The sequence below is a fragment of the Eurytemora carolleeae genome, unplaced genomic scaffold (assembly GCF_000591075.1).
Source record: "Eurytemora carolleeae unplaced genomic scaffold, Eaff_2.0 scaffold1261, whole genome shotgun sequence".
Classification (NCBI taxonomy): domain Eukaryota; kingdom Metazoa; phylum Arthropoda; class Copepoda; order Calanoida; family Temoridae; genus Eurytemora; species Eurytemora carolleeae.
Window position 1 is genome coordinate 46,927 of NW_019397269.1, and position 27,645 is coordinate 74,571.

The 27,645-nt window shown below is 31.6% G+C and overlaps 2 protein-coding genes across 6 annotated transcripts; both read left to right on the forward strand.

The window, feature by feature from the left end:
• The first annotated feature begins 555 nt into the window (after nucleotides 1-555).
• On the forward strand, nucleotides 556-6,669 carry LOC111713161 (carbonyl reductase [NADPH] 1). The gene is made up of 13 exons (XM_023487977.1): nucleotides 556-570; nucleotides 1,156-1,228; nucleotides 1,583-1,615; nucleotides 2,071-2,111; nucleotides 2,257-2,379; nucleotides 2,804-2,873; nucleotides 3,161-3,242; nucleotides 3,823-3,889; nucleotides 4,359-4,412; nucleotides 4,850-4,906; nucleotides 5,432-5,507; nucleotides 6,061-6,126; nucleotides 6,405-6,669. Exons 1-10 carry the CDS (start codon nucleotides 556-558, stop codon nucleotides 4,892-4,894), a joined length of 603 nt encoding a protein of 200 aa, XP_023343745.1. The 3' UTR covers nucleotides 4,895-4,906; nucleotides 5,432-5,507; nucleotides 6,061-6,126; nucleotides 6,405-6,669.
• A 617-nt stretch (nucleotides 6,670-7,286) lies between these two features.
• On the forward strand, nucleotides 7,287-26,361 carry LOC111713160 (rho GTPase-activating protein 8). Of its 5 annotated transcripts, XM_023487972.1 has the most exons (18): nucleotides 7,287-7,534; nucleotides 7,832-7,875; nucleotides 12,711-12,821; nucleotides 16,544-16,649; nucleotides 17,570-17,637; nucleotides 18,491-18,578; nucleotides 19,274-19,351; nucleotides 20,484-20,601; nucleotides 20,883-20,983; nucleotides 21,774-21,872; nucleotides 22,049-22,163; nucleotides 22,379-22,458; nucleotides 23,166-23,244; nucleotides 23,740-23,780; nucleotides 24,253-24,311; nucleotides 25,477-25,583; nucleotides 25,672-25,780; nucleotides 25,850-26,361. In XM_023487972.1, the coding sequence occupies exons 2-18, from the start codon at nucleotides 7,833-7,835 to the stop codon at nucleotides 25,909-25,911; spliced, it is 1,464 nt and encodes a 487-aa protein (XP_023343740.1). In that variant the 5' UTR covers nucleotides 7,287-7,534; nucleotide 7,832; the 3' UTR covers nucleotides 25,912-26,361. The 5 variants fall into 5 exon arrangements, with proteins under 5 accessions (XP_023343740.1, XP_023343742.1, XP_023343743.1 ...); XM_023487971.1 differs by lacking the exons at nucleotides 7,287-7,534; nucleotides 7,832-7,875 and adding an exon at nucleotides 11,340-11,785; XM_023487973.1 differs by lacking the exons at nucleotides 7,287-7,534; nucleotides 7,832-7,875; nucleotides 12,711-12,821 and adding an exon at nucleotides 15,869-15,899.
• The last annotated feature ends 1,284 nt before the right edge of the window (nucleotides 26,362-27,645 follow it).

The window sequence follows — 27,645 nt, forward strand, 5'->3', positions numbered from 1 at the left end:
TAAATAGCATACAAGGCACGTTTTGTATTTTCACTTTTTTTAAACGACTTCGAATATACGTTTTCGTTGACGATGAGAAATAAATAAAAATGAAGCAATGGTTTCCAAAACAATCATTTTCTGAATTGATGGTTTTAAAAGTAAGCCACTGTGTTAAAAACAAAAATCGTTTATCGAAAGTGAAAAAATTTCGTTTTTAAAAATTTTGTATAAAAATTATTGGTGATGTTATATGTCATCAGAAGTATAAGGGTCAAACATCTATTGAGCAATTTTTTTGATCAATTATTCGTCTTGCATGCAATTTTCTTTGATGTAATTTAAAAATATCTTTTCTTGAAAGCAAGAGAAAATATTAAAAATAAATTAAGATGGGTATCAATTTGTCTTGAATTAAAACACTGAGTAAAAATCATCTCAGAAATACATGCTTTGCAGACGGTACTCCATTTGTATATGAAATATTCAGAATAGGTTATTGTATGCGCATGGCATGCAGTAAATGTACATCAGACAAATATATCTTATTCAAAAGAAGTAGGCCGTCTACAAAGCATGTATAATCATATGGTAGGGCGAACTGCGTCAGTTATATCTCCCTTCTATTTCTTACTCCCTGAGGGACCCCTACTCCTTACTCCACTATAACGTTCTATTTAATTTGCTATTTTCCTTATATGTAACCATAGATTTTAGTAGGAAAATCATTCACATTGCACATCATCTTCTGCAAAATATACTAACCCTATATGTAAGACATGGATATAATTGACCATGTGGCCACAGCGCTAGGCTCAGAAATTGTCTTAACCTAACCTAACCCTAAATAATACTAATTCTATTGAAAATTGTTGAAAAGGTGGTCATGTACGAAATTGATGGGGGGGGGCGGGGGTCCATAAATCGGATACTAGGGAGGACCCAAAAGGCCGCAGTGCTAACCTTGCCTAACCCTGAGATAATAAAAAAATATTTTATTCGTTTTAAATTTAGTGAGGTCCAAAATTTAGACTAGGTCTGAACCTTTGAAAATGAGATATTATTTTATTTAATTGTCCTAAGGGACAGTTCAGTGATCTTACATTCCGCTGATAAATTTGTCAAAAAGTAGTTCTTACCTTCTCCTTCTTCCTAATATTACATATATTTGTCTAGGTTGTTAGAGAACTGTTGAAGCTAAGGAAATCTGATGATATCGTATATCTTACTGCAAGAAACTCAGAATTAGGTACTGCAATTATATTTATTTCGAATTGGTTTCCGAATTTAAGAACCATCTTCGTTTTATTGGATCGCTTCGTGGACGAAATAGTAATAATCTTACAAAATTTACAAATTATAATTATATTAATCATCTCCACTAGTCTTATATTTTTTATATTTTTTATAATCGATTGAAAAATTTGTGAACAGGGCCGGAGGTTCCTGGCTATTTAAGGAGTTTGTCTTATCTTATTTAGTGTTATACAATTTTGTACAGTAAGTTATTGATTTGATTAGAATCTACCATCGTTATGGATAGACAATCCACATTTTATTGAATTTAAAAAAACTTTAAATTCACTATTCATAATTTGTTTAGGAAAAGTTGCTGTCAAACAGCTTAAAGAAGAAGGTACTTTTATTTTTCAAAACTTTATTTTATTTAAACATTTACCGCCTTTTGACCAACTTTGTAGACCTATGATTCCCCCAACAGAGGGAGGTTAAGTTGCTTAACGTCCCTTACGACAGTCATGTAAAATAACCACCCGCTCTGTAAAGTTTTCCGGAAAAAATTCGCGCATTTTCATCTCAATAGACGATAAAATTGTGTACAACTACTTTTTTCGGGGAATTAAAAATTTTACTTAACCATGGGTTCCCTTGGGAACACTTAGTAAAATAAAATTCCCTTGACTTCCCTTTAAAGTAGGTGTAAATAATTATAAATACAAACATAAATTAGAAATAATATTTTAAATGAGAAATATCTGAAACAAAGTAGTGTCTTAGTTTTCAAAAGATATAGACACCTTTATACTTGATTCTAGTAATTTGTTCTTATATTTCAAAATGATATTTTTTAAGGATTAGAGCCTGCATTTTTCAAACTGGACATCACCTCTCAGGTAATTTTCTTGAGAATTTTTTTTAGAACCTGTTTGTTTTAAAATTGTTTTTTTTTTATTTACAAGAATTAAGACAAAAAATTAATCCATTCCAAATCCGAAAACTGTCAGATTCTAAAAATAACTTAATTTTGAATTTATTTAGAATGATATTGATACATTTGCTTCACACGTGAAAACCTACCATGCAGGTCTAGATGTTCTAATAAACAATGCTGGAATTGCATTCAAAAACTCATCAACAGAACCATTCCCACTTCAGGCAAAGGTACGTACTGCTTAACCAAGATTTTCGTCGTAACATGATCGCTATTTGATCAAAATCGTTACTTGAAACCTTTAAGTCATCCATGATATAATGTCCTCCGTTTCAGGCAAGTTTTTAGTCATTAATTAGTGTCGAGAGGCTCTAACGGTTTCATTTTAAATCACTGAAGATCATAGCTTAAATTTTGTTGTTAAATTTTGTTCCAAGTTTAGTCGGTTAATCATTGCAAGACTATTGGTCCATCGTGTATGATTTATAGCTGAGATTGCTTGAATATATGATTAATATGCAAGAATAAGATTTGTTTAAAGATTGATTTTTTATTGATAAAGATTGATTTCTTATTATTTATATTTGATTATCTAATAAATTTGTTACCCGATTCTTTTCTCATTTAAAATTGATTGATTACTTGAATTGTTAGGTAACTATTGATACAAACTACTTCGGAACATTAAACGTCTGTGAAGCCTTGTTCCCATTGTTGAGAAAAGGTTAAGAAATTTACAAATCTAATTCTTCTTATAATTTTTACTTTTTCAATATCTGGGAAGAAGGGCGATTCGCATTTCTTTACCTGGTATTAATCCTAGCATCATAATTTGTTTTTCGCCATTGAAATTTTTTAAAAATTTTCATCTCAAAGTAGGATATTAGAAAGTGTTGAGGCTAACTCATACCTCTCTTGCATGAATTGATATCCAGAAGGTCAAAATATTAAACCTTAAAAAAAAACAATCTTATCAATGTTTATTTTTGTTTATTATTTTTATGATAAAAGGTAGCCGGGTAGTGAACGTATCCAGCTCATGCGGTCATCTTTCTAAAATAAACGGTGAAGAACCCCAGGCCTCTAAACTTAGGTAAATTGCCGACATAAATAATCATGTTGAGTAGATCAGGGACGATACGTAATGAATCGGGTAGAGGTCGCTGAACTGTATACCGCCGCGGTCGGTTCAAATACTAAATCACCGATTCAAAGTTAACGGCTTTGCATCTTTTCCAATTTATCAGATTCGGTACAAGAAGTTTTTTTCTGAAAATCCTTCCCCACTCTTCAAAAGTATTTTTTCCAGTATTTTAACAATGTTTTAGAAGTTTTAGGGTTTTTATCGCTGAATAGGGGGTAAATAATGATCTTAGGGGAAATTAATGCATTTTTGTGGAAAAAGAAAGGGACCTGGGTATGAAGTAGATATTTTTTAAGAAACCTGCACTCTACTATAGATCGCAAGAGCCTCCAAACGAAGGGGGGGGGGGTACAATATCCTCGTTAGCTTTATGAAACAAAAAATTATTTAAAGTTAATTAGTTTTAGATTTTGATTTACATATCTAAATCTAGATTCCAACAATTTCCATTCAGATTTTTTAATATTTAATTTTGTCAATATTTTGTCAAAATTTTATTGTTTCTTGATTATTTGTAACATATATTTAGAAATGAACTAAGTAAACCAGATTTAACAGTGGACCAATTGAACCAGCTCATGGCCTCATTCGTTAAGGTACTCATCTGACTTCCTACTCTCATATTAAATACATAAATGCGTGAATTTTAAATTTCGTAAAGACCTACCTTGCTACCAAGCATATTTACCTTCCTAGTTCCTTCAGGTTTATATATTGTTGGCTGAAGATGGAGAGCATATTTACCTTCCTAGTTCCTTCAGGTTTATATATTTAGTTGGCTGAAGATGGAGAGCATATTTACCTTCCTAGTTCCTTCAGGTTTATATATTTAGTTGGCTGAAGATGGAGAGCATATTTACCTTCCTAGTTCCTTCAGGTTTATATATTTAGTTGGCTGAAGATGGAGAGCATATTTACCTTCCTAGTTCCTTCAGGTTTATATATTTAGTTGGCTCAAGATGGAGAGCATATTTACCTTCCTAATTCCTTCAGGTTTATATATTTAGTTGGCTCAAGATGGAGAGCATATTTACCTTCCTAGTTCCTTCAGGTTTAAATATTTAGTTGGCTGAAGATGGAGAGCATATTAAGAATGGATGGCCTAACGGAGCATATAAGGTGCATTTACCATCACAATTTAAACATTAAGACAAACTACCAATGTTTTCTGACATTTTTGCTGAAAACATTTATTTATAATTTTTGGTGGAACAAATTTGGGGTAAACAACTATTATCCGGAACGGTGGCGGGGCGGGGGTGGGGATATTTATTATGAAAATATATTCCATTAAATTTTTGGGCCCTTTGCACACTATCTTAGCGTTTAATTGTTGCTTTGTAAGTCGCCATTTTTCAATGTTGAATTTTTTTCAATTAAAGTTTTTCAACTTCGGCTGATCAAACCTTCCTCAGAGTCATGTGAGTTACCACAAAAAAAATTAACCCGTTTGAATCCGCCGTTTTGAGGTTTTTTGGATACTAACAGACAAGCATACAGACACCCAAATCATATTTTTAGATTGTTACGTGAATTTACTAAGATTGAAGTTTTAGGTTTCTAAAGTTGGTGTCAGTGCATTGAGTATTATTCAACAATGAGAACTTAGCAAGGAATTGTATTCATTCATTCAATCAATCAATTAATCAAAAGAGAAAAATAAATTTTTTTATAAATTGTTTCTTACGCAAAAATGTGTTTGTGACTCTTTTTTAAATGCACATTTAATTGTCAAACATTCTGTTTTATCTCGGGAACCCAACTTTAACTGGAAACAAACTTTAGAATTGAAAACTAATCTGAAATCATTACCGTGGTTCTACCGAGTTCTGTGATGAAAATTTGAGGGAAATCGATGAAGGGGTTCCGGAGTTGTGATTGGACAAACAAATAAATAGACAAGCAAAGTTTACTATGTCTAAATACAACTATAAATTAGGGGAAATCCAATATATGATTTCATTCAATTAGTCCAAGTAAAACATGCTAAACAGTAAACAAGTTAAAACGCGTTGATACACAAATATATTATCCATATTTTTTTAATACAATTTTTGGAAATATATGGCCCTCGACACAAAAATGATATGTGTTTGCAACGATTGTCAAGGTGTAAAGAATACCAAGATAACGTGCAGGAGAGACATGGTGATGATATTGTTGTTAATCATGTTCATCCAGGATACGTAGATACAGACATGACCAGTCATAAAGGTCAGTAAAGAGGGTTCAAAATACATATAAAGTAAGTGCGCTAATTGTTGTACTTAGCTTAGCTTACCCCTGAAAGATATTTCTCAGGGCTAGAATGATCTATTCTTTGTATTATTGGAAAAAAGTAGTTTAATTTATTTTGAAAGAACATGAAATATCTTTTCTCTAATAACTATTTTTTAAATTTTTTTTTGTTAATTCCTCGTTTCTTGTTTGGGCCATTTTAAAAATGTTGTTTTGATATTGTTCTTTTATTACTAAATGTTAGCTGTTACAATTTTCTTTATTAAAACATTATTATTTTAGTATTTATAGATTCAGCAATAAATCTGTTTTGGGCAGACCGTCTGAGTAAGTCACCTTTCTAGGGCAAGGCAGGTCATTTTGCCCATGGATACACTACGGTGGCAAGGAGCGTCAACCCCTATTTGATTGAATGATTGGTTGACTGCTAATAATAAAAATGATATTAGTTGTTACATGGTTTTGATTTAAATTATTACAGCACATCCAGTAATTCAATAATAACATTGTTATCATCATAATGATGCAGGACACTGGAGTGTAGAGGAAGGAAGTAAATCTATTGTATATGCAGCAACCCTGCCTTCCAATACAGGTATAGGAAACCTTACTTCAGACATGTTCGTCTGGTCTGAAATCTCAGATATTTTCGTTAAGCAAAATTCTCAAGGTTTTTTTGAGGGGGGCAGGGTTTACTTGACAATTCTGTAGAAAACAATTTCAAAAAAGATGAAAATAAAGAGCAAATAAAAAAGTAAAGATATAAAAACTATTTATTAAATCGGGTTTCATGACCAATGACCATACCTTACGGGCTTTGTTGAACTGAACTGTTTACATCTTCTAAGTTTACGAGTCTTCTTGTTTTTTTAGATGTGCGTGGAAAGTATATTTGGGAGGATTGTACTGTAACATCTTAGGTTCAGGCGGAAGTTAACCTCTTCTACTAATGTACAGTCTGTTCATTACAGTACTTTAGTTCCCTAACCTTGTACTGTACTGTACTACACGGCTGGATGATAAAGAAGGCGGTCAGAGAAAATAAACTTCTTCTCATGTAGTGTACTTTCGCATGGTACTGCACCATGTACAGACTTTACTGTTTGCATTTCGCAAAGATTCCGGCGTATAAATAAAGTTTTCTTCTTTCTTCAAATCAGTGTTTTGGATCCGTATCATTTTGATGCGGATCCGGATCCGCGGATCCGCATCCGTGATGATGGATCCGGATCCTGACTCTGATACGGATCCGGATCCGGATCCGAGGTAACTTTTGATTCTGTGAATACTTTATATATTTGAAATTTGCGCCATGTGAGCATTTGCCGCTGAGTAATCCTAAAGTTAAAAATGTCGTCATTACTATTATATAAATGTAAACATTAAATTATTAAAGATAATTTTGAAAAATTTTCGTCATGTAAATAATACATTTACGAACCATTTTGATTTATTTATTCCAAGGTTTTGGTTAATTTTTGGCGCTACCCGGATCCATATCAACGTTTCCTGATACGGATCCGGATCCGACCAAATGATACGGATCCGACCGGATCCGGATCCGAAACGCTGCTTCAAATATTTAAACAAAGGAATTGAGTCTTTTTCACAAACTCTGATTTTCTAATCACTATATCTTTGGAACCAAATTTTTTTAGACCTTAGATATTTCAAACTATGAATTCTATTAAATCAAATAATCAGAGTTTGAAATATCAAAGGTTTACAACATCGGGTTCTAAAGATATTGGGGTTTAAATATTTGATTTTGTTACAAAGACTCAATTCCTTTTGAAAAAAGGAAGAAGTTAAGTTTAATGATTTATGCTGCTCAACTATGTATGTTACACGATAACCTAACCAAGGTGACCTGACCAAGTTTAGTACAGTTTTGTACAGTAATTACTGAAAAAGTTTAAATATTTTTTATTTTCAGATGTAAAATGTTCTTCGGTATATTTGAAGTGTCTTAGTCATCTACCAGTGGCGCTTGTTACAACAAGGTAGGTCTTCAAAATCAATGGTCAAATTAAAAACATTTAGCTAATTAAATTAAATTTTTTATTGTCAACTACGTGAATTCAGTAACAAATCTAAAAATAAAGATTGTCTTTTTTAACTTTTAACATCAAATCAACATTGAAAATATCCTCCCCCTCCCCCGCCTTCTTTATCAAAATTGGTGTTAAAAAGGGTTGCGATTAATTAATCATTTACATCTCTCCTATGATCAGATGGGATTCCGGTAATTAGTGACTAAGTAGTAAGTATATGTTTTGTAAAACCTTCTTGTATTCAAGGATGTCGCAGAATCCAATGATGAAACCTCCCTCAGCCTTTCTAGGTTAGTAAACAGTAATCTATCTATATAAAAATATAATCTCTGTTCGCCTGTCTGTTTGTTTGTCCGATTATAACTTGGAGACCCCTGTACCGATTTGCTTTACATTTTTATTGGGGAACTCGGGAGAGCCACGAGAATGTTCTTAAATTGGGTTTGAGATGCTAAGTTGAGTAGTCCGACTTTTATCGGAGAAATAGCTAAAACTGTAATTTACGACAAGGGGCGTGTAACCTGTGGGACTAACTATGACTCCCCTGGTCCACGATAGGTTCCCAAGCTAGCATAATTCATGAAAGGGTCGGAAAGGGTCCAGAAAGTCAGGATCTAATATGTAAATTGTATAATGCACACAACTAATTGATTAGATAGGATTGCAAAGTTTTAATGTTTGCATAATTTTCTTATTTTAATAATAGGAAGGATTGAGAGTCAATGGAGGTTTGTATGAGTATGAACCCCTAGAGTGTAACTTCCCCTACGAAATATTCCCCCCCCCCCCTACTTAACCCCTACTGTTCCAACCTCCTTGATTGTTATTGTACGGTTTGTTCCTGTTTCTGGTTTTCTTGAAAAGTCGACCTTGCAATGTTACATCAGTTCATCTTAATCAAACTTTAGATCTATATATCTATCCATTCTAACCGTCCATATACATATTTATCTATCCATATATATATCTATCCATCCATGTACGTATCTGTCCGTCCATAAATATATTTATCTATCCATATACATATCTATCCACCCAAATACATATTTGTCCATATATAAAAGTAACTAACTATCTATATACATATCTATCCATCCATATACATATCTGTCCATCCATATACATATTTATTTATCTATATACAATATCCATCCAAATACATATTTGTCCATATATATAAGTAGCTAACTATCCATATACATATCTATCCATACATATACATATCTGTCAATCCATATACATATTTATTTATCCATATACATATCTATCCATCCAAATACATATTTGTCCATATGTATAAGTACCTAACTATCTATATAAATATCTATCCATACATAAACATATCTGTCAATCCATATACATATTTAGCTAACCATATACATATCTATATATCTTAGTCTCTTTTTGGCATCTATACATCTATCCATCCTTCCGCCGACCTACTATCTTTTCATCATCTATTTGATGATATGTCTATCTATCTATTCATCTAGATATAATCTTTTTTAATGATAAATCTCTGTATAATCGAAACAATAATATGTTTATTTATCTATCTGTCTATATTATTTTCAATGATAAATCTATCTATCTGGCATCCAGAAATAAAATCTCCATCACTATCTTTTATCAACTATTTAATTGTATCTATTAGCTTTACCATGATATTTCTATCTATTCATCTATTCTAGTCTCATCTTTCCTTTTATCTTCCAGAGCAGTCCTTGAACTAATAATAAATAATATTTATTAAATGTCACTCTCTAACAATTAAAAACAGAATCTTTCCTAAATACATGGTCAGCTAGTGTCACGGTTGATGTCACTGTGTATCTGTATCTGTCATTCTTTGTTGTTATTGTCCATCTGTCTGTTGTCTATGGGTATTAGGTGTCCATCCGTCCGCTGTCTGTTGTTTAGAAATGATATAATTCCCTGATAAAACTCAGTACCCCATGTATAGTTTTCTGCTTGAAATAGATCTTTTTATCAGATTAAATGGAATACACAAATATATTCAAAGATAGAAAAACATTTCTAAGAATAAAGAACTGTATGTATATCGGAATACAGATTCATATATTAAGAAACAGAGCTGTATATTCTATAAAGAAATCAGGATACTGAATACATGTTCTCTGTGATACAGAATTATATCCAGATGTATGCTAGGATACAGAATTATATCCAGGATAAAGAATTATATCCAGCTGTATGCTAGGATACAGAATTATATCCAGCTGTATGCTAGGATACAGAATTATATCCAGATGTATGCTAGGATACAGGATTATATCCAGCTGTATGCTAGGATAAAGAATTATATCCAGCTGTATGCTAGGATACAGAATTATATCCAGCTGTATGCTAGGATACAGAATTATATCCAGCTATATGCTAGGATACAGAATTATATCCAGATGTATGCTAGGATACAGAATTATATCCAGCTGTATGCTAGGATACAGAATTATATCCAGCTGTATGTACTGATACAGAATTATATCCAGCTGTATGCACTGATACAGAATTATATCCAGCTGTATGCGAGGATACAGAATTATATCCAGCTGTATGCTAGGATACAGAATTATATCCAGATGTATGCTAGAATACAGAATTATATCCAGCTGTATGCTAGGATACAGAATTATATCCAGATATATGCTAGGATACAGAATTATATCCAGATGTATGCTAAGATACAGAATTATGTACTGATTAAGAATTGTACGATAAGTTACAAAATTTTATACTGGACCACAAAACTATATTCTAAGATACAAAGTTGTAAAATGAGATATGAGATACCAAAATGTGCAATGAGATACCAAATTGTATACTGAGATAGATAAAAAACTTTATATTCTGAGATACTATATCGCGAAAAAGGACCAAAGAAAATTCAAGATTCAAAATTGTACACTGCTTTGTATACTAAGATATAAAACTGTACTTAAAAATACAATTATGTGTACAAAGATAAACTATTGTATAAAAGGATACAAGTCCGTATTCCAACATATAAAACTGTACACTGATTTGTGTACTAAGATATAAAACTGTACTTAAAATACAAATATGTGTACAAGGATAAACTATTTTATAAAAGAATGCAAGATACAAAATTGTATGCCAAAATACAAATTGTCTGGAGGACACCCATCCTGTCTTCCCTGTAATTATTAGTGTGGCATCAGGCAATATTTGAAGTAAACTTCACTTTATGAATTCTCTTCTGTACAATCCATACAATTCAAATGTCAGTTTCCTGTCAGTCTTTGATACTAGTTTTTGTAAATACATTCACAATTTTGCAATCTTTTGTATTTTTAGTTTTGTTTTAAGTATGTTAATCTTAATTTAAATCTGTAAATAATTACAGTTAATTCTAGGTTTTGCTGCATTATAAGGATCTAGTATTAGTTTTAATTTCCGTGGATTTCCATAATAATTATATTTCGCAATTGTGTCAATTGAATAGAAGACAGTATTTATGAAGCAATAATATTGATAATAATCTGTAAACCATACCACCTTCATTTCCGCTCCTTATCATTAAACCCTATATATGCTTCCGCTACCCACCCACTTCAATATCACCCACCCGTCCCTAATTCTATGATATCCCAACAGTTCATTCAGTCTAACCCCACTTTTGAGATATTCAACTAGTGCCTAAAAATCATAGACTTCAGTGTTCGGTGAAGTGGTTCTGTGTATCTGCGTCAGTTTAATGTTTACGCGAGGCAGCATAACCTAGTAAACCATAGCGTAAATACTATCGTATCAATCCGCGTCAAGTCTCTTGTTTGCGTAAACACTGGAGTTTTTATTTATTTTTGTATCGCGCAGACATGGGTGAATGAGAAAGGACAATATTAGATGTTGAAGTTCAAGTGATTTCAACGGTAGTTGAGTCTGGTGCAGCATGAGTCATAGAAATAGTAATCTATTGATTTATTAACAGAACACTACAGCCAGTATTCATTGTATACTCAATACAGTACATTATCCTAGACAATAGCTGTTTTTTCAAAAGTGTACTACAGTTAATAATTATAATTCTATTAAACGGATTGATAAAAAGGTTGCATTTAAAAAAAATGTGAGAACGCTCCCAGTTATTTGAAAATATCAACGTTAGAATGAGTACTCAAATATTTGCAAATGTTATGACCAGTGCAGTTTTCTATGCAGGTACTTGAAGGATCATTTAGTTTGTTTTGAAATTTTTATTTTTCACGTCGTTACGTTGGTTCATTATCATGACATCAAGATTGAAATTTTGGTCGTTAAGGTTTTTGGTTCACATGTCGACAAGTTTTTCACTTTTCGTGTCGGTAAGTTGGTAATTTTGCTTTTTATCAAGTTGCTTAACTTTCATGTCTTAAGATGTTCAGTTTTTGTTTAGTTTTCTTGTCAAGATCTTTGTTTAGCTTTCTTGTTGTCAACATGTTGAGTTTTCTTGTCAACTGGTTATTTTTCTTGTTTAGATTTCATGTCGTCGTCTGGTTTCGTCATCATCTAATTGATTAGTTTTCTTGTCAAGTTGTTTATTTTGCATATTGTAATTTGTCAAGTTGTTATTATTCTTTTCGTCGTTTGTTTGTAGTCAATCTGTTTAGTTTTCGGTTTTTATTGACATTTATTTTAAAACATATATTTCAAAAAGATAATACTAATCACATGCATTCCTGAACGTGGAATACTATAAATACTCTAGAACTGTACAATGTACGTTCAAGTAAAGGAATTGATTTTTTACAACAAACTCAAATTTTTGGAATCTCTTTATCTATACAACCTAGTGGTTGAACCTTTGATATTTCAAACTTGGACTGTTTTATCTAACAGAATTCATGGTTTAAAATATCTAAGATCTGCCACATAGAGTTGCAAAGATATATGAATTAGAAAATCAGAGTTTGTGTCAAAAACTCAATTCTTTTATCCCATTAACAATAACATGTTTTTTATAAACATCATAAAAATCATTTAATCCAAAGTTATACTCCGAAACCAATAAGCTTTTTTATTATTATTAAATAAATTTATTCATTTGTTTATAATCCAGAATTGAATTCCTCATCGTTGACTATTAGATATATATTTCTGTTGTCAGGAACCTATGAGACTGAGGACCCGTATCCAAGTTTATCAGACTACCACGACTACGAACCCGGATTAGAGTTCGATGATTCAGAACTACTTGACCAGAAACCGGATACTGAAGGTAAACAAATATAAAGCTTCAACATCAGAAAGCGGATACTGAAAGTAAACAAATATACTACTACACTTTAGAAACCGGAAAATGAAAGTAAACAAATACACTGTTATATCAGAAAGCGGATACTGAAAGTAAACAAATATACTGCTATATCAGAAACCGGATACTGAAATTAAACAAATAAACTGCTATATCAGAAAGCGGATACTGAAAGTAAACAAATATACTACTACACTATAGAAACCGGATACTAAAATTAAACAAATGCACTGCTATATCAGAAAGCGGATACTGAAAGTAAACAAATATACTGCTATATCAGAAACCAGATACTGAAATTAAACAAATATACTGTTACATCAGAAACCGGATACTAAAGGTAAACAAAAATACTGCTACACTAGAAACTTAATATTAATAAAAACAAATATGCTGTTACACCAGAAACCGGATACTGTATATAATCAAATATACTGATTCGCTAGAAACCGGATACTGAAGGTAAAGAAATATACTGCCACACCAAAAATATGTTACTTAATATAAACATATATACTGCTACACTAGAAACAAGATACGAATATAAACAAATATACTGCTACACTAGAAACTAGATACGAATATAAACAAATATACTGCTACACTAGAAACATGATACGAATAATAACAAATATACTGCTACACTAGAAACATGATACTGAATATAAACAAATATACTGCTACACTGAAAACTAGATACGAATAATAACAAATATACTGTTACATCAGAAACATGATACTGAATATAAACAAATATACTGCTACACTAGAAACTAGATACGAATATAAACAAATATACTGCTACACTAGAAACTAGATACGAATAATAACAAATATACTGCTACACTAGAAACTAGATACGAATAATAATAAATATACTGCTACACTAGAAACTAGATACGAATAATTAGAAATATACTGCTACACTAGAAACTAGATAAGAATAAGAACAAATATACTGCTACACTAGAAACATGATACTAAATCTAAACAAATATACTGCTACACTAGAAACATAATACTGAATATAAACAATTATACTGCTGTACTAGAAACCAGATTTGAATAAAAACAAATAAACTGCTACACCAAAAAAACAGACAAACAATTAACTATCATTCCATAGAAGTCAGGATACTGAATATAAACAAATATACTGCTCGTTAGAAACCAGATCCAAATACATAAAAAATATTTTGCTTTACATCAAAAACCAACATGTATTACACAAATTCCGGATATTGATAGTTTTCAAATATTAAAAAATCCTATTAGAACAGAATCCGGATCCCAAATGAAAACTAATGCTTTCCAGATGTAAACTAATGGAATCCATAAGTAAACTGATGGAATCCATATGTAAACCAATGGAAACAGATGTAAACTAATGGAATCAGATGTAAACTAATGGAATCCAGATGTAAACTAATGGACTTCAGATGTAAACTAATGGAATCCAGATGTAAACTAATGGACTCCAGATATAAACTAATGGAATCCAGATATAAACTAATGGAATCCAGATGTAAACTAATGGACTCCAGATGTAAACTAATGGACTCCAGATGTAAGCTGATGGAATCAGATGTAAACTAATGGACTCCAGATGTAAACTGATGGAATCCAGATGTAAACTAATGGAATCCAGATGTAAACTAATGGACTCCAGATTGGCCAAAAAACAGATTTATAATTATATACAACACATCATTTTCTTAATCTAAACAAAAGTCTTTGTTTACGTTGGTTTACTTATTTGGCGTTAAAATTTTAATTTTAATTGCGTATTCTTTGTTTGTAATGAAATGCGTTAGTGCTTCATTACGGTGGTAAAAGTGAGAATTTAATGTTTACGCCTCGTTGTTTGCGTACTTTGCGTAGTGAGTTGCGTAATAAATGCGTCGACCTTGTGTAGAACATTATGCTAAAACTAGAAAATCATCGATATCCGTTATCTTACCAACGACACCCCCACCCCACCCACCATGCCATCACCATTTCATAATTTTAATCATATTTGATAGTTATTCCTTATTTTGATAGTTATTCCTTATTTATTTATAAAATTCCCGGACACCCCCCTCCCTCCTTCTGTCCCTTTTACCTTTTTTACAAAACAAGGAGCTTTATCCTTACATCGTTAACAATTATCTAACCATTCCCCCCCTGACAACACCATTTTATAATTTTAATCATATTTGATAGTTCCCACTCCCACTTCCCTACTCCCACCCCCTTTCACCTTAAAATTTTGCATAAGTGTTCAAACTATATGCAAAGATTTCATAGTAGGATGAGTCCTTATCATTTAACAACATGCAACCACATAATACAACTACATACAAACATTAAATAATAATACAAAACATCTAGTACTTTCACTTCTTTATTTACATTTTCTTTACTTTTAATTACAATGTTTTATGTTTCAGTTAAATTATATCAAAGAATACTTTTAACTACTTAACCCAAACTTAAAATAAATTTATTTGTTTTGTTTTATTGGTTTTGTTAGGGTTCTAAAGTTATCCAACATCATGTCTATCTGTTTAAAGCTTTTTTGGATGTAGCAAATCACAATCAAAAGCATATCATTTAATACTTTTTTGGGGGAAAATATCATTTAAGAACTAAAAAATATCAGTTTCTCTCTCGTGCCTATTATTTACCGTGCACATTATCATGTACTCAGTAATCTGATATATTCTGAATTCAAATTCAACCAGTGCAGTCAATTCATTTTGTTGCAGCATTGTGTTAATTTCACACACATATTTATATATATATATATATATATATATAAGAAAAAAAGGGAAAATTAGTGATTTTTCTTAAAATAATTATTATATTTTTTGGCCCCAAACAATTTTGTCAACAGTCAGTTGTAATAAACTTTAAACATTATTTTACAGTCTCTTACAAATATTAGATTTTATATTTGTAAATTTTAAATTTTAAATTACTCATACACATCTGTTATCGCAGAATTTTCAAGTATTTATTCAGTTTGAAATATTTACTCCAGAATGAAAAATTCGATAGGTATTTGTTAAGTAAATTCGGAGAAGTTTCATCGATAGTAATTACTAGATATTGATGATTGTCAAAAGAGTGTTCTGGTTTCTAATTTTTTGCTATCAAATCTTTCTTATTTGTACAAACAGTGACAGAAAAAAGAGGGTGGAAGACAGGTGGGTTAATAGATGTCTACCTGCCCGCCTAAATAGCAGGACTGTACACTTCAACTGTTTATTAATAAATGACAGAATGAGATCATTGCCTAATAGGATAATAATTAAATATGCAGTACGCTTCGGTGTAGTTCCTGATCTATACATTATAGCGTAAATAAGCACTCTAGACACTATAACCTTGTTGGTCGAAGGTGATGAATTATTAAACATGTTTCTTAATTTCCTAGAAGAGAAGGGGTGGAGGGAGATGAATTGTGATGAATATATTTTTAGATTTCCTAAAAGAGGATGGAGTGGAAGGAGATGAATTAATGAATATATTCTTAGATTTTCTAGAAGAGGAGGGAGTGGAAGGAGATGAATTGTAATGAATATATTTCTAGATTTCCTAGAAGTGAAGGGGTGGAGGGAGATGAATTGTGATGAATATATTTCTAGATTTCCTAGAAGAGGAGGGTATGGAAAGAGATAAATTAATTAATATATTTCTAGATTTCCTAGAAGAGGAGGGGGTGGAAGGAGGTGAGGAACGTGAGTATCTAGAGTCTCCAATATCAGATGGAACAATTGAAGAAGATTTTGAGGAAGCCTTAGCTAGGTATTTTTTTTACATTAATAAACATTTTATGATTCAGTTAGTTCATAATAACTGATTATTCATACGGTGAGGACCAGAAAAATCTGGAATAGGAAAACTATTCAAGTTATGACTTTAAAAATTCCAATCAAAATGAGACACAGCAATTGTGCAAATTTAAGGGTCCCATTTCACTGAATAAGTGATTTAATAAGTTGTAAGTAGAATTATGTGCTTTCTACAACATCAAATACACTTATTAATGGCTATTATGTCCTATTCCACAATATGCTGGTTTTCACTGCATGCAGACATATTTCCCACTTAAACAGGTTTTTTCGTCGAAGTCTGTAAATTGATAAAGATGAAAATCCGGTGCAAAAAATAACCTTATTCTTGGAGGAAAGAAAGTTTTGTTAAACTGAACTATTTTTTTTTAAAAATAGTTAATATATTGATTAAACAGTGGTCGGCGTTTATACCAATGCAATGAAGACTACTTTTTTATTCAAGTTTTAATTTTTATAAATGTTTTCTCTAATTTAAATTTTACAATACATGGTAGAAATACACTTTGAAATCGAAGGTCGTCTTCATTATATTGAAATATACGACGTCGGTTGCAAATTAATTTGATTAAGTCAATAGTCATGCATTCACTGGCGCTAAATTCTATGCATTATCCTGGATGGCTTCCAGGCCGCATGTTGATATGCTCCCTGAGGGCGGTCTGAGGCGTTCATGTCGAGTTCCCTTGTAGATCTTGTTATTAATAATATGTCGGGTTCCCTTGTAGTTCTTGTTTTTAATAATATGTCGGGTTCCCTTTGAGATCTATCTACCATTTTATATTTCTTATAACCAGATTCTTAGCAGAGATAAGAATCGTAAAAATCCAAAAACCTCTCCGCCATTTTGACCCTTTCCCTATCATTTTTTAGAGAGGTAGAGCTGGCCGGAGAACTTGGGTCCCCAGAAACACCTAGGATAGATTCTAAACTATTCCCAGGTTATTATTTATTCATACATTTATCCTTTCATCCTTCATTAAAGTATTAAATCAAATCTTGAAGTGTCCCTATAATATAACTCCATATAACTCTGTGGGACTGAAAACCCTCTCTTCAAGTCCCACGTATCAGCACGTCCCAAATGAAGAACGAGAATCCCTGATATTTATAGGTCCCAAAGCAGGGTTCATACTAGTCATGACTCATGGTCAATTGGTCATCGTTTTGACATTAATAAGTGTTTCACAAAAATTTGAGTTATGAATGAAAGTGCTAAATTGTGTTCTCGATAATTTTGCTTTTATTACGATTTATGCGAATTTATTCTCTGATCAACGATATAAACCAAAACGATTGTTCAAAACGAAAAACGAAAAAACGATTTTCTAATAGTTTTGGGAAAAAAGGTGGACCTATACTTTCAATTATTCATCCTATCAAACAAGCAAATTTCTTGATCAATTTTTTCATTGTAAAAGCTTTAAAATCAAATTTATTAATATAATCTTGTGACTTGTGTACTGACAACGATGTTTTAAAATTTATTATCTATTTGACCATCATATATAATTTGGCAGACATTTTCTATAGTTTTCTAATGAATATGATAATCTGGAAATTGGGACGTCAACATTAAGCTTTTTTGTATTTCTTATAAAAATCCAATCTTTTTTGGGGGCTGAAAAGAGGGGGGATGGGTGAATTTCAAAATTGTATAGAAAATTATTATAATATCTGTTTCAAGTCATATGGCCACATTTTTAATCGTGATTTAGTATTATCACATCAATATTTAGAGATGGGAGTTTGAACTTCTTAAAAGTCTGATTTGATTATATTGTATTTAACTAGGTTGCTCTGGTGATGAAGATCTACCAGTTGGAGAAGATTTTACAGATATAGCTGAACTAGGGATTATTGAAGTTCTAGGAGATGACAGGTTTAAAATTATTTTTTTTATCAGAGTTTATCGTCGACCCCTCTCTCTTCTCAGAAAACCTTACTTTGAACAGGGGAAGTTTACAATTTTTCTTTCATTAAAGGTAGTGTTCGCGAAAAATTAAAGAGGGTATTGGCTTAATGTGATAAAAAAGCGTTTTTGATCGCTACTAATCTTACTTCTAGCTGTTGCGTCAATAAGGAGTAAATTGTTAAGAACGACTCACACCGAAGAACGCATCATCCATAAAAAATCGGAAAGATGCAACATTCAACTCTGATCGTAAACAAATCAATTTAATTCCAAACAAATCATTCAGATATTACAAACAGTAGTCATCGATTATTTTTCGACGCATTCGTACATAGTTAATATTTCATAATATTTTTGTTTTTGGATTTTTTAAATAATTTTCGCTGGCGCTGAATTTTCGAACATTCCTGGAAAATATGAAAATGTCGTCTTCATTATCAAAAATCCTCTAAACAGGAATAAATGTTTTCAAAAGTAACTCTCAGATCATGAAAAATACAAAATATTACGAAATATCAACTATTTACGAATGCGTCGAAATGCGAACCTTGGCAAAAATCTGGGGGTTAATTTTTTTCTGAAGTACTTATGTAGTTTTTTGAAATCAGTAAACTTTTATAACCCCCCCCCCCCCCCACCACAAGTAACAATTTTGTGTTCAGGAGTGGGAGAAAGATAATAACTGCGTCTGCCTGCAAGCTGCCAGGGAATAAGAGTTTTGATAACCAACGCTTTCTCAGGTTAATTGATGATCTATTTGTCTGTTTGTTTGTTTGTTTGTCCAATCATAACTCAGGAACCCTTTGACCCATTTGCTTCATATTTTGGATTAATAGATTTTGTTACAGATGATTTTTTGCATCTTGAAACTGTTTGTTGCATATCTTCTGCGCTTTTATGGCATGATTGGCAGATTTCATTTGCAAAGAAATATTTTGTGCCAGTTTTTTGATTATTAGTACAAGTTTAGTGTGGTATATTTTATGCTTTTATTTACTGTTGGTAACATATCTTATGTATTTTTGGCAAATTTGAAGTGTTAAGCTATCATTTGGGGCTATTTTTTATACTTTTTTTTTGTTGACCCTCTTTTTGATGTAAAAAAATACTTTTTGTTTGGTATATTTTATTCTTTTAATTTCTGTTTCCATATGTGGAAGATTTATGTGTCTTGGTATAACTTGTGACATATATTATGTGTTGGCATTAATTTGTGGCAGATTTTCAGCTTGTTAAAATTGTTGTGGCAGATTTCATTTATTCCGATACTGATTGTGGCAAATTTTCTGAGCTTTGGCATGTGTGGCAGATTGTATGTAGCAAGACATAATCTGTGGCATATTTTATACTTTTAATTACCTTTTCTGTCAGATTTCATGCATTTAAATACTGTTTGTGGCACATTTTCTGTGTTTTGAAGGCATGTGTGGCACATTTTGTATGAGAAGACATAATTTGTGGCATTATTTTTCCTTAAATTACTTTTTATGGCAGAATATATATGCCTGGGTATAGCTTATGGCATTTGTTATACATTAGCACTATTTTGTGGCAGATTTTAAGCATATTGATAATTTTAGTGGCAGATTTATACATTAAAATACTTATTGTGGCATATTTTCTGAGCTGTGATGTAATTTGTGGCATATTTTATGCATTTATATACTGTTAGTGGCATATTTTGTTCATTTTGACAGACTTTTAGCGTTCAGATATCATTTGTGGCTTTTAAGGCATTAAAATGTTTCTTTTTGGCATATTTTTTTATTTTTGACCCTGTTTTTGGGTAAAAAAAATCTGGGTGTAATGGGAAGTGTTTTTAATGCCAATGGCAAAGCCGGGCATTTCAGCTAGTAATGAAAATTATTGAAGGTATGTAGTGTTTACACTGGACCAGTATGTGGATATGGATTACAGTCTGGTCTACTTTCATCATGGACTTGCTTCAGATAATAAACCACCTTTATCATGGCTATGGGGCCTTTACAAGGTAATTCGACGAAATTTTTAGTTTTGGAACAATACATACATTGTATTATTATGATTTGCCCTAAAGGGACTGGTGACGCAATTTCAAGTGACACCTAATTTCAAGCAGGGCATTACCGATTCACAACGATACCCTATAAATATTCGACTGAGAAAAATGCAACAAAGATCGATACCGTAACGTCACTCTAAAAATTAAGGGCTACTTTTTACATATGCAATAGTACTTCAAAATAAACTTTTTATGCTGTAATTTTGTAACGTGTATTTTTAAACTCATAGGTATTGGACCGAAGATACAAGAAGAACTTAAAATCTTTCTTCATAGTTCATCCAACCAACTTTATCAGAGTAGTTTACAACTTCTTTAGACCTATTATCAGGTAGTTTACAACTTCTTTAGACCTATTATCAGGTAGTTTACAACTTCTTTAGACCTATTATTAGGCAGTTTACAACTTACAACTTCTTTAGGCCTTTTATCAGGTAGTTTACAACTTCCTTAGACCTATTATCAGGTATTTTATAACTTCTTTAGGTCTTTTATCAGGTAGTTTACAACTTCTTAGATCTATTATCAGGTAGTTTATAACTTCTTTAGGCCTTTTATCAGGTAGTTTAATAACTTCTTTAGACCTATTATTAGGTAGTTTACAACTTTTTTAGACCTATTATAAGGTAGTTTACAACTTCTTTAGACCTATAACTATCAGGTAGTTTACAGTTTTGATCATTATCTGGTTGTTTACTCCAAAAAGTTTACGAGATTTTCATTTATTAGTTTATAATTGGATAGTAAATAAATACAAAACATACACAAAATTAGGAATCTAATAAACCCTTTGTTTACTTTATTGCTTTTTTGACTGACAGTACAATATGTAAACCAACTACAGAAACTGTTACCCTGTGTTTAGTGCTAAGTTTGGACGGAAAGTACAATATGTAAACCAACTACAGGAACTGTTACCTTGTGTTTAGTGCTAAGTTTGGACGGAAAGTACAATATGTAAACCAACTACAGGAACTGTTACCTTGTGTTTAGTGCTAAGTTTGGACGGAAAGTACAATATGTAAACCAACTACAGGAACTGTTACCTTGTGTTTAGTGCTAAGTTTGGACGGAAAGTACAATATGTAAACCAACTACAGGAACTGTTACCTTGTGTTTAGTGCTAAGTTTGGACGGAAAGTACAATATGTAAACCAACTACGAGAATTAGCTCAACACATGGATCTGGAGAAGCTACCTATCCCAAAAGAAGTTATTGAGTAAGTATAAAGAAAGTTATCTTTTTTATTTTTTATTTTTATTTTCTTAAGATATTTTTTTAAGGTTTTTTAAAAGCTTTTGTTAAAATATCAACAGATAACTTTTATTTCCGCCTAAAAAAATTAGAATTATCAAAAATTGATATTTTTACTGAAATTTAACTGCGTTGCTTTAGTCATGACCGGAAGTTGACGAGAGGCGTTGGAATCACTGGAACAAGAACCTTGGGTAGCTGGCAGCCAACCCAGCAATTTGGGGTGACCATAGAGTGGATTGCTGAACATCATCAGGTAGATAGAGAAGCTCGTAAAACCAGTGAATATGTATTTTTTTTAATCCCTCACTAACATCTTCTAATACTCTTAATTGACAGTAAAAATTTCAATGTTTTGCAAATCAATTGTCTTTATACATTTGATGTAATAACCCTAAAATAAAAATTATTTTTTCTTATTTTTGTTTTTGTTTAGGCCGCTATTCCCCCGGTTATGTTTGTTTTGTTTAGGCCGCTATTCCCCCGGTTATGACAAAATGTATTGATTTCCTCTCCCATCCAGACTGCTTGGAGACAGAGGGAATTTTCAGGTTTTTATCTTTAACAATCTTTAAAAATACAGTGTGTTTTAGTAACTAAAGCTCTCATCATAGTTAGATTTGTACATTTTTTTAAATCTAATTCCGATCAGTTGACACCAATTAGAGGTGTGTAGCACTAGCATAAAGGTGGTTATGGCAGTTTAAAGTTTGCCATTTTGGTTTGGTTAAGTTCGTTAATTTGTCAACTTCATTTTTCGAACATATTATGTCTATAAAGTGGAAATCTCTTTTCATAAAATCTAATATCCAAAACCTAGGGAATAAGATTAATTAAATCTTGAGTAGGTGCTAAAATATGATAAAATAACAAAAAGGATTAGTTAAATTTATTTATACCAATATAACTATATATATATATATATATATCAAATTTTAATTTTAACTAATTAAAATATTAAAAATATAGGTGTGAATGAAAAGATAGGTTTTTCTTTTGCTTTCTATATTATCTCGATAGCAATTTTCCATCAAGCTGAAATGGCGAACTTTAAACTGCCATAACTTCCTGAATTTTAATGTTACAAACCTTTAATAGGGTTCCATCGGTCAAACAAAAAACAAACTTTGATTAGAGAAGAGCTCTTACTAAAAGAACGGGGTTTCTTGGACAGGGTGTATGTATTAGACTTATACCTTTTTGAATTGTTAAATTATATATAATGATTTTTATTAACTAAGATGATATTGATGTTCAGGAGAAGCGCTAGTGCAGTCCTTGTTAAAGAACTTCAAGCTAAAATAGACAAGGGGGATAATGTAGAGTTCGAAACTCAGGTAGAATATTTTTCTTTTTGTCAATCTTCCTTCAATTCATTCTTTTATTCATTCTTTCATTCACCTAACTGTATATCTAATTTTTTCCCTCCAGTCTTCTTGTCATTCGACATATAATTCATTTCTTCTTGTCATAATTCATCTTGTTATTCGATATTTACTTTCATCCGTCCATTTTCCTTGTCATAATTCAACCTTTCATTCATCTTGTTATTCGATAAAACACTCATCCGTTCATGATTCTTGTCATAAATCATAATCCTGCCAACCATAATCTCCGTCGGAGGAGTACAAAGGGAATTGCGGGCTGAAAATTTGGTTTGGCTGTCTCCGAGAGGAGATACACGTTGAAGACGACATTTTTTAGAGGTCTTAAATTAATGGTTAACAAATTTGTTTAAATATTCAATTTATAAAATCCTTTTTATTTCTATTCTTTTCTATTTATTATTTTTCTAATAGTTTATCAGAAATTAAATCCTTCTTTTTCTACAGGATGTTCACATTGCTGCAGTCCTACTAAAAACATTCCTTAGGAACTGAAAACATACCTAAACTAAGATCAATTTATGTAAATTAGGAACAAAAAATTTTTCCAGTCATTTTCATCATTTTTGTCCCTCAAAAATTTTCCATTTTTTTAAGCCAAGTATGTTCTTTAAACTAAATTTTTTTTATTTAAATTTTTTGCGGATTTTATTCATTACTAGCTTGGGAACCCAGCGCTGACCAGGTTTCTCATAGTTACTTCCACCGTTTACCCGCACTTGAACTATTTTACCGGGAAACTAAATTTTTGCTATGAAAGTCGACACACTCAACTTAGAATCTTAAAATTAAGCTAAGAACATTCCCGTGGTCTCCCGAGTATTCCAATCAAAATGTGAGGCAAATCAGTCCAGGGGTTCCTGAGTTATGATCGGACAAACAAACACCCACCCATACAAACAGAGATTACAACTTGATTTATATAAGATGTTAAATATGACGTATGTTGTTTGTAAACAGAGAACTGTCCCATCCTATCCTTACATACCAACTATTTGAGAGTGTTCTACATTTCAACGGTAAATACAATCTCTTAAGATTTTATTCAGGATTTGTGAATTAACCTGTTGCAAAGATTTTTCAGACATAATGAAAAAGTGATTTAAAAGCATGTCGAGCATTTTAAACTTTTTAACTAAAATGGTAGAGCTACAAAAAAATAGAATTTAATCTGAGGTTATAATATAGTGGTAGGCAATTAAATCAATACAATGAAGACGACTTTTTTATTGTTTTGATTGTTATTATGCTGCTTTTGAATGACAAGTCTACAAGTAATCAAAAAGAAGCTTTTTTAGTTGACAGCTTCACTTGACTTCTATGTTTATGTGTATCCATGCTGTTATACATCTTGATATAAATTGAAATCTAAAGTCGTCTACGTTGTGTTGATATAATCACCTACCACTGTAACAAACTTATGTAGATTTTATCAACTATCATTTATTAGATTTTCTTTAATTTTCTTTTTAAAAAAATCATCTTATGAAAGAAAATGTTACACCCATGAGCATAGAAATCAATTCTAAACCTTTATTCCACTATTTTACTAAAGTACAATACTATTACTTTTATGAAGAAACGGCCTGGTCACGTAATTTCAAATTAGCTCTGATTGAAACCTTACATGATCGATTCACAACGCTACCCTTTAGCCCTTTATCGGATTAACAATGAGGAAGATATCGTCATGTTTCGGCCTGGACAAGATATAAACTTTCTTAATTTTTACCTTTTCTTTTACCAAATTTTTTATAAAGAACCGCAGTTTTTAAACAGGATAACTCTCGTCAGACAAAGGTTTAAAGGGTACCGTTGCGGATCGGACATGTCACTCAATAACTAGAGGCTGTGTCACTTTAAATTACGTCTCACTCTACACTTTATAGTCCCTTTAAAGTTCAAAAGAAACTGAGCTACAATATCTATTTTCTGTATTCAATAAAAACTATTTCCAAGATTTTTTCCTCTTTAGGGATTAATACTGAACAGTCCCTTACTTTTAGAAACTAATTAATTAATTATTGTCTAGATCTAGCGAAGGAGCTAAGGATGAGTTACTGCCGGGATCTTGTAATCAAGAAACTAATTAATTAATTATTGTCTAGATCTAGCCAAGGAGCTAAGGATGAGTTACTGCCGGGATCTTGTAATCAAGAAACTAATTAATTAATTATTGTCTAGATCTAGCCAAGGAGCTAAGGATGAGTTACTGCCGAGATCTTGTAATCAAGAAACTTCCTGATCAGAACTACGTAGTTCTCAAGTTCCTTGTGGAGTTCTTATCCTTGGTTAGAACTTTAAAATTTTAAAATTTTATGAAATATTTCATGAGAACTAAAAATTAATTGTTTGCCCTTTAACCTCGCTTTTATCCAGGTGGTTGACCGTTGTGATATGAACAAAATGACCGCAGCAAACCTAGCGGTCGTATTCGGTCCAAACCTCTGTTGGTCTAACGACAAGTCCATGTCCTTGTCTCATATAGGTAAAACAATTTTTATAAATATATTTTTAACTTTTTTTTTGCACTGATGTTTAATTTGTAAATTTTTAGGTCCTATCAATGCATTTACGGAGTTTATTCTCACCAACATGCATCATATTTTCATTCTTTAAACAAACACGGTTTGCGGAAGTCGTCTTTACTCTAAAGAAGCATCAAACATTTTCAAGATGGCAAGATGGTGATTGGTCATTTTATCGGACAGTGACATGAAAAAAAACGCGAAAATATTAAACGTAAAAACAGTCGGAAACTAACCTGTAATATAAATATGTAAGTATTTAACATACATTAAGCAGAGAGTTTGTACAAGGAAAAAATTTGTTTGATCTCGTTATTTACTGCGACAACTTTTGAATTTGAGAGATAAACATGCTTTATCCCTTACTCTTGGCGATTACTGTGGGATATTCAAGAGGATTTAGTTTAATCCGTTGGACTGCACAAGATACGGATTAATGCTTGATTTTGGAATTCACAAGTTTTAACCTCTGATATAGATGTTTCAAAGTTAAATCCTTCCGATTGATTCAAATCTGAACAAATACATTTTATTCATCTTCTGATCGATCTATTTAATCTGTGGTATTTATCACTGATTGCATTTATCAAGCATTTAGAATAATTGACTAATAATATAAAAGTATGCGTGAAAGATTATAAGTCTGATTTACATTTTTTTATGTTTTTCCTAACTGCACAGCAAAGGAATTGAGTCTTTGCCACAAACTCTGAATTTATAATCCGTATATCTTTGGAATCCAAAGTCGTAAATCTTTGATATTTCAAACTTATATTATTTGATCTAACAGAATTCATAGTTTGAAATATCTAAGGTCTACGACATTGGAATCCAAAGATATAGGGGTTAGAAAGCAGAGTTTGTGGCAAAGACTCAATTTCTTTATCAATTGCCATATATAGATGTACCCTTGAGTTCCCGTCAATAGTCCAATAAAAAATTATCTAAAATCCTTTATTACCAAACCTTGGATTAAACTATTCATGAATTGCTTTTTCTGGTTTGATTTTAACAAACTTGATTTAAGTTGCTTTCTCCCTGTTAACTTAATCCTATGTAGTGAATATTTGGGAGGTTTTTGTAAAGAAAATATGTTAATATTCTTTGCACTTTGCACATTCTTATTTTACCCAAAGAAAGTTGTGATAATTGTTTTTAAGTAAAGTTATGAAAATATATTTATCTGTATTTTGTTATTGTGTGACTCAATTCATTTCTTGTCGAGGGTTGACAATTGTAAAGAAGATCTATTTCTAGATACAGAGACAAACCAGACCTTGTCTTGTTTCAAAATGATTTTTGGAGAAACGTAATTGTGTGTTAAAGAGTAGATTATTAATGTATAATATGTAACTATCTCCTGTCGACGTTAATTAATTAATTATAAAAAACTTCTTGATTTTTATCATGTTATCAAGTTATCAACACTTCAATACTAAGTTGTGACATAAAAAGTTCAAAAATTACGTTTAAGTTTATAATTTACAGTTAAAATATCTGACCGAATTTTTTGAAAATACTCAGGGCATTGATGTTCCAATACTGAACATATTATCGTTTCCCTTTGTTTCGTCTGCCTTTAGACTCTGAGAGTTCAGATGTGAGAGCACAATTTTAACTATATTTCTTATTTCAGTGCTTATGATCAATTATTACGGATGCGGATCCTAGATCTGAATCCTGATCCCGAATCAAATATATAAAATGGCTAAAAACTAATTAAACGTAGATTTTGAATGATTTCAGCGTTACAATCATGCTTTATTATGAAATTACGAGAAATTCAGTTGAGGAAAATGTCTACAAAGGAATTGAGTCTCTGGAA

What these genes read in the sequence shown, in the direction of transcription:
- LOC111713161 (XM_023487977.1), top strand. An exon ending in GTTCCCATTGTTGAGAAAAG is followed by an intron (nt 2,874 to 3,160) that starts GTTAAGAAATTT and finishes TTATGATAAAAG; the next exon opens with GTAGCCGGGTAGTGAACGTA. An exon ending in CCCCAGGCCTCTAAACTTAG is followed by an intron (nt 3,243 to 3,822) that starts GTAAATTGCCGA and finishes ACATATATTTAG; the next exon opens with AAATGAACTAAGTAAACCAG.
- LOC111713160 (XM_023487971.1), top strand. Translation starts at nt 11,734, where the DNA reads ATGAGTACTCAAATATTTGCAAATGTTATGACCAGTGCAGTTTTCTAT. An exon ending in ATCCCAAAAGAAGTTATTGA is followed by an intron (nt 21,873 to 22,048) that starts GTAAGTATAAAG and finishes GCGTTGCTTTAG; the next exon opens with TCATGACCGGAAGTTGACGA. An exon ending in GAGTGTTCTACATTTCAACG is followed by an intron (nt 24,312 to 25,476) that starts GTAAATACAATC and finishes ATTATTGTCTAG; the next exon opens with ATCTAGCCAAGGAGCTAAGG.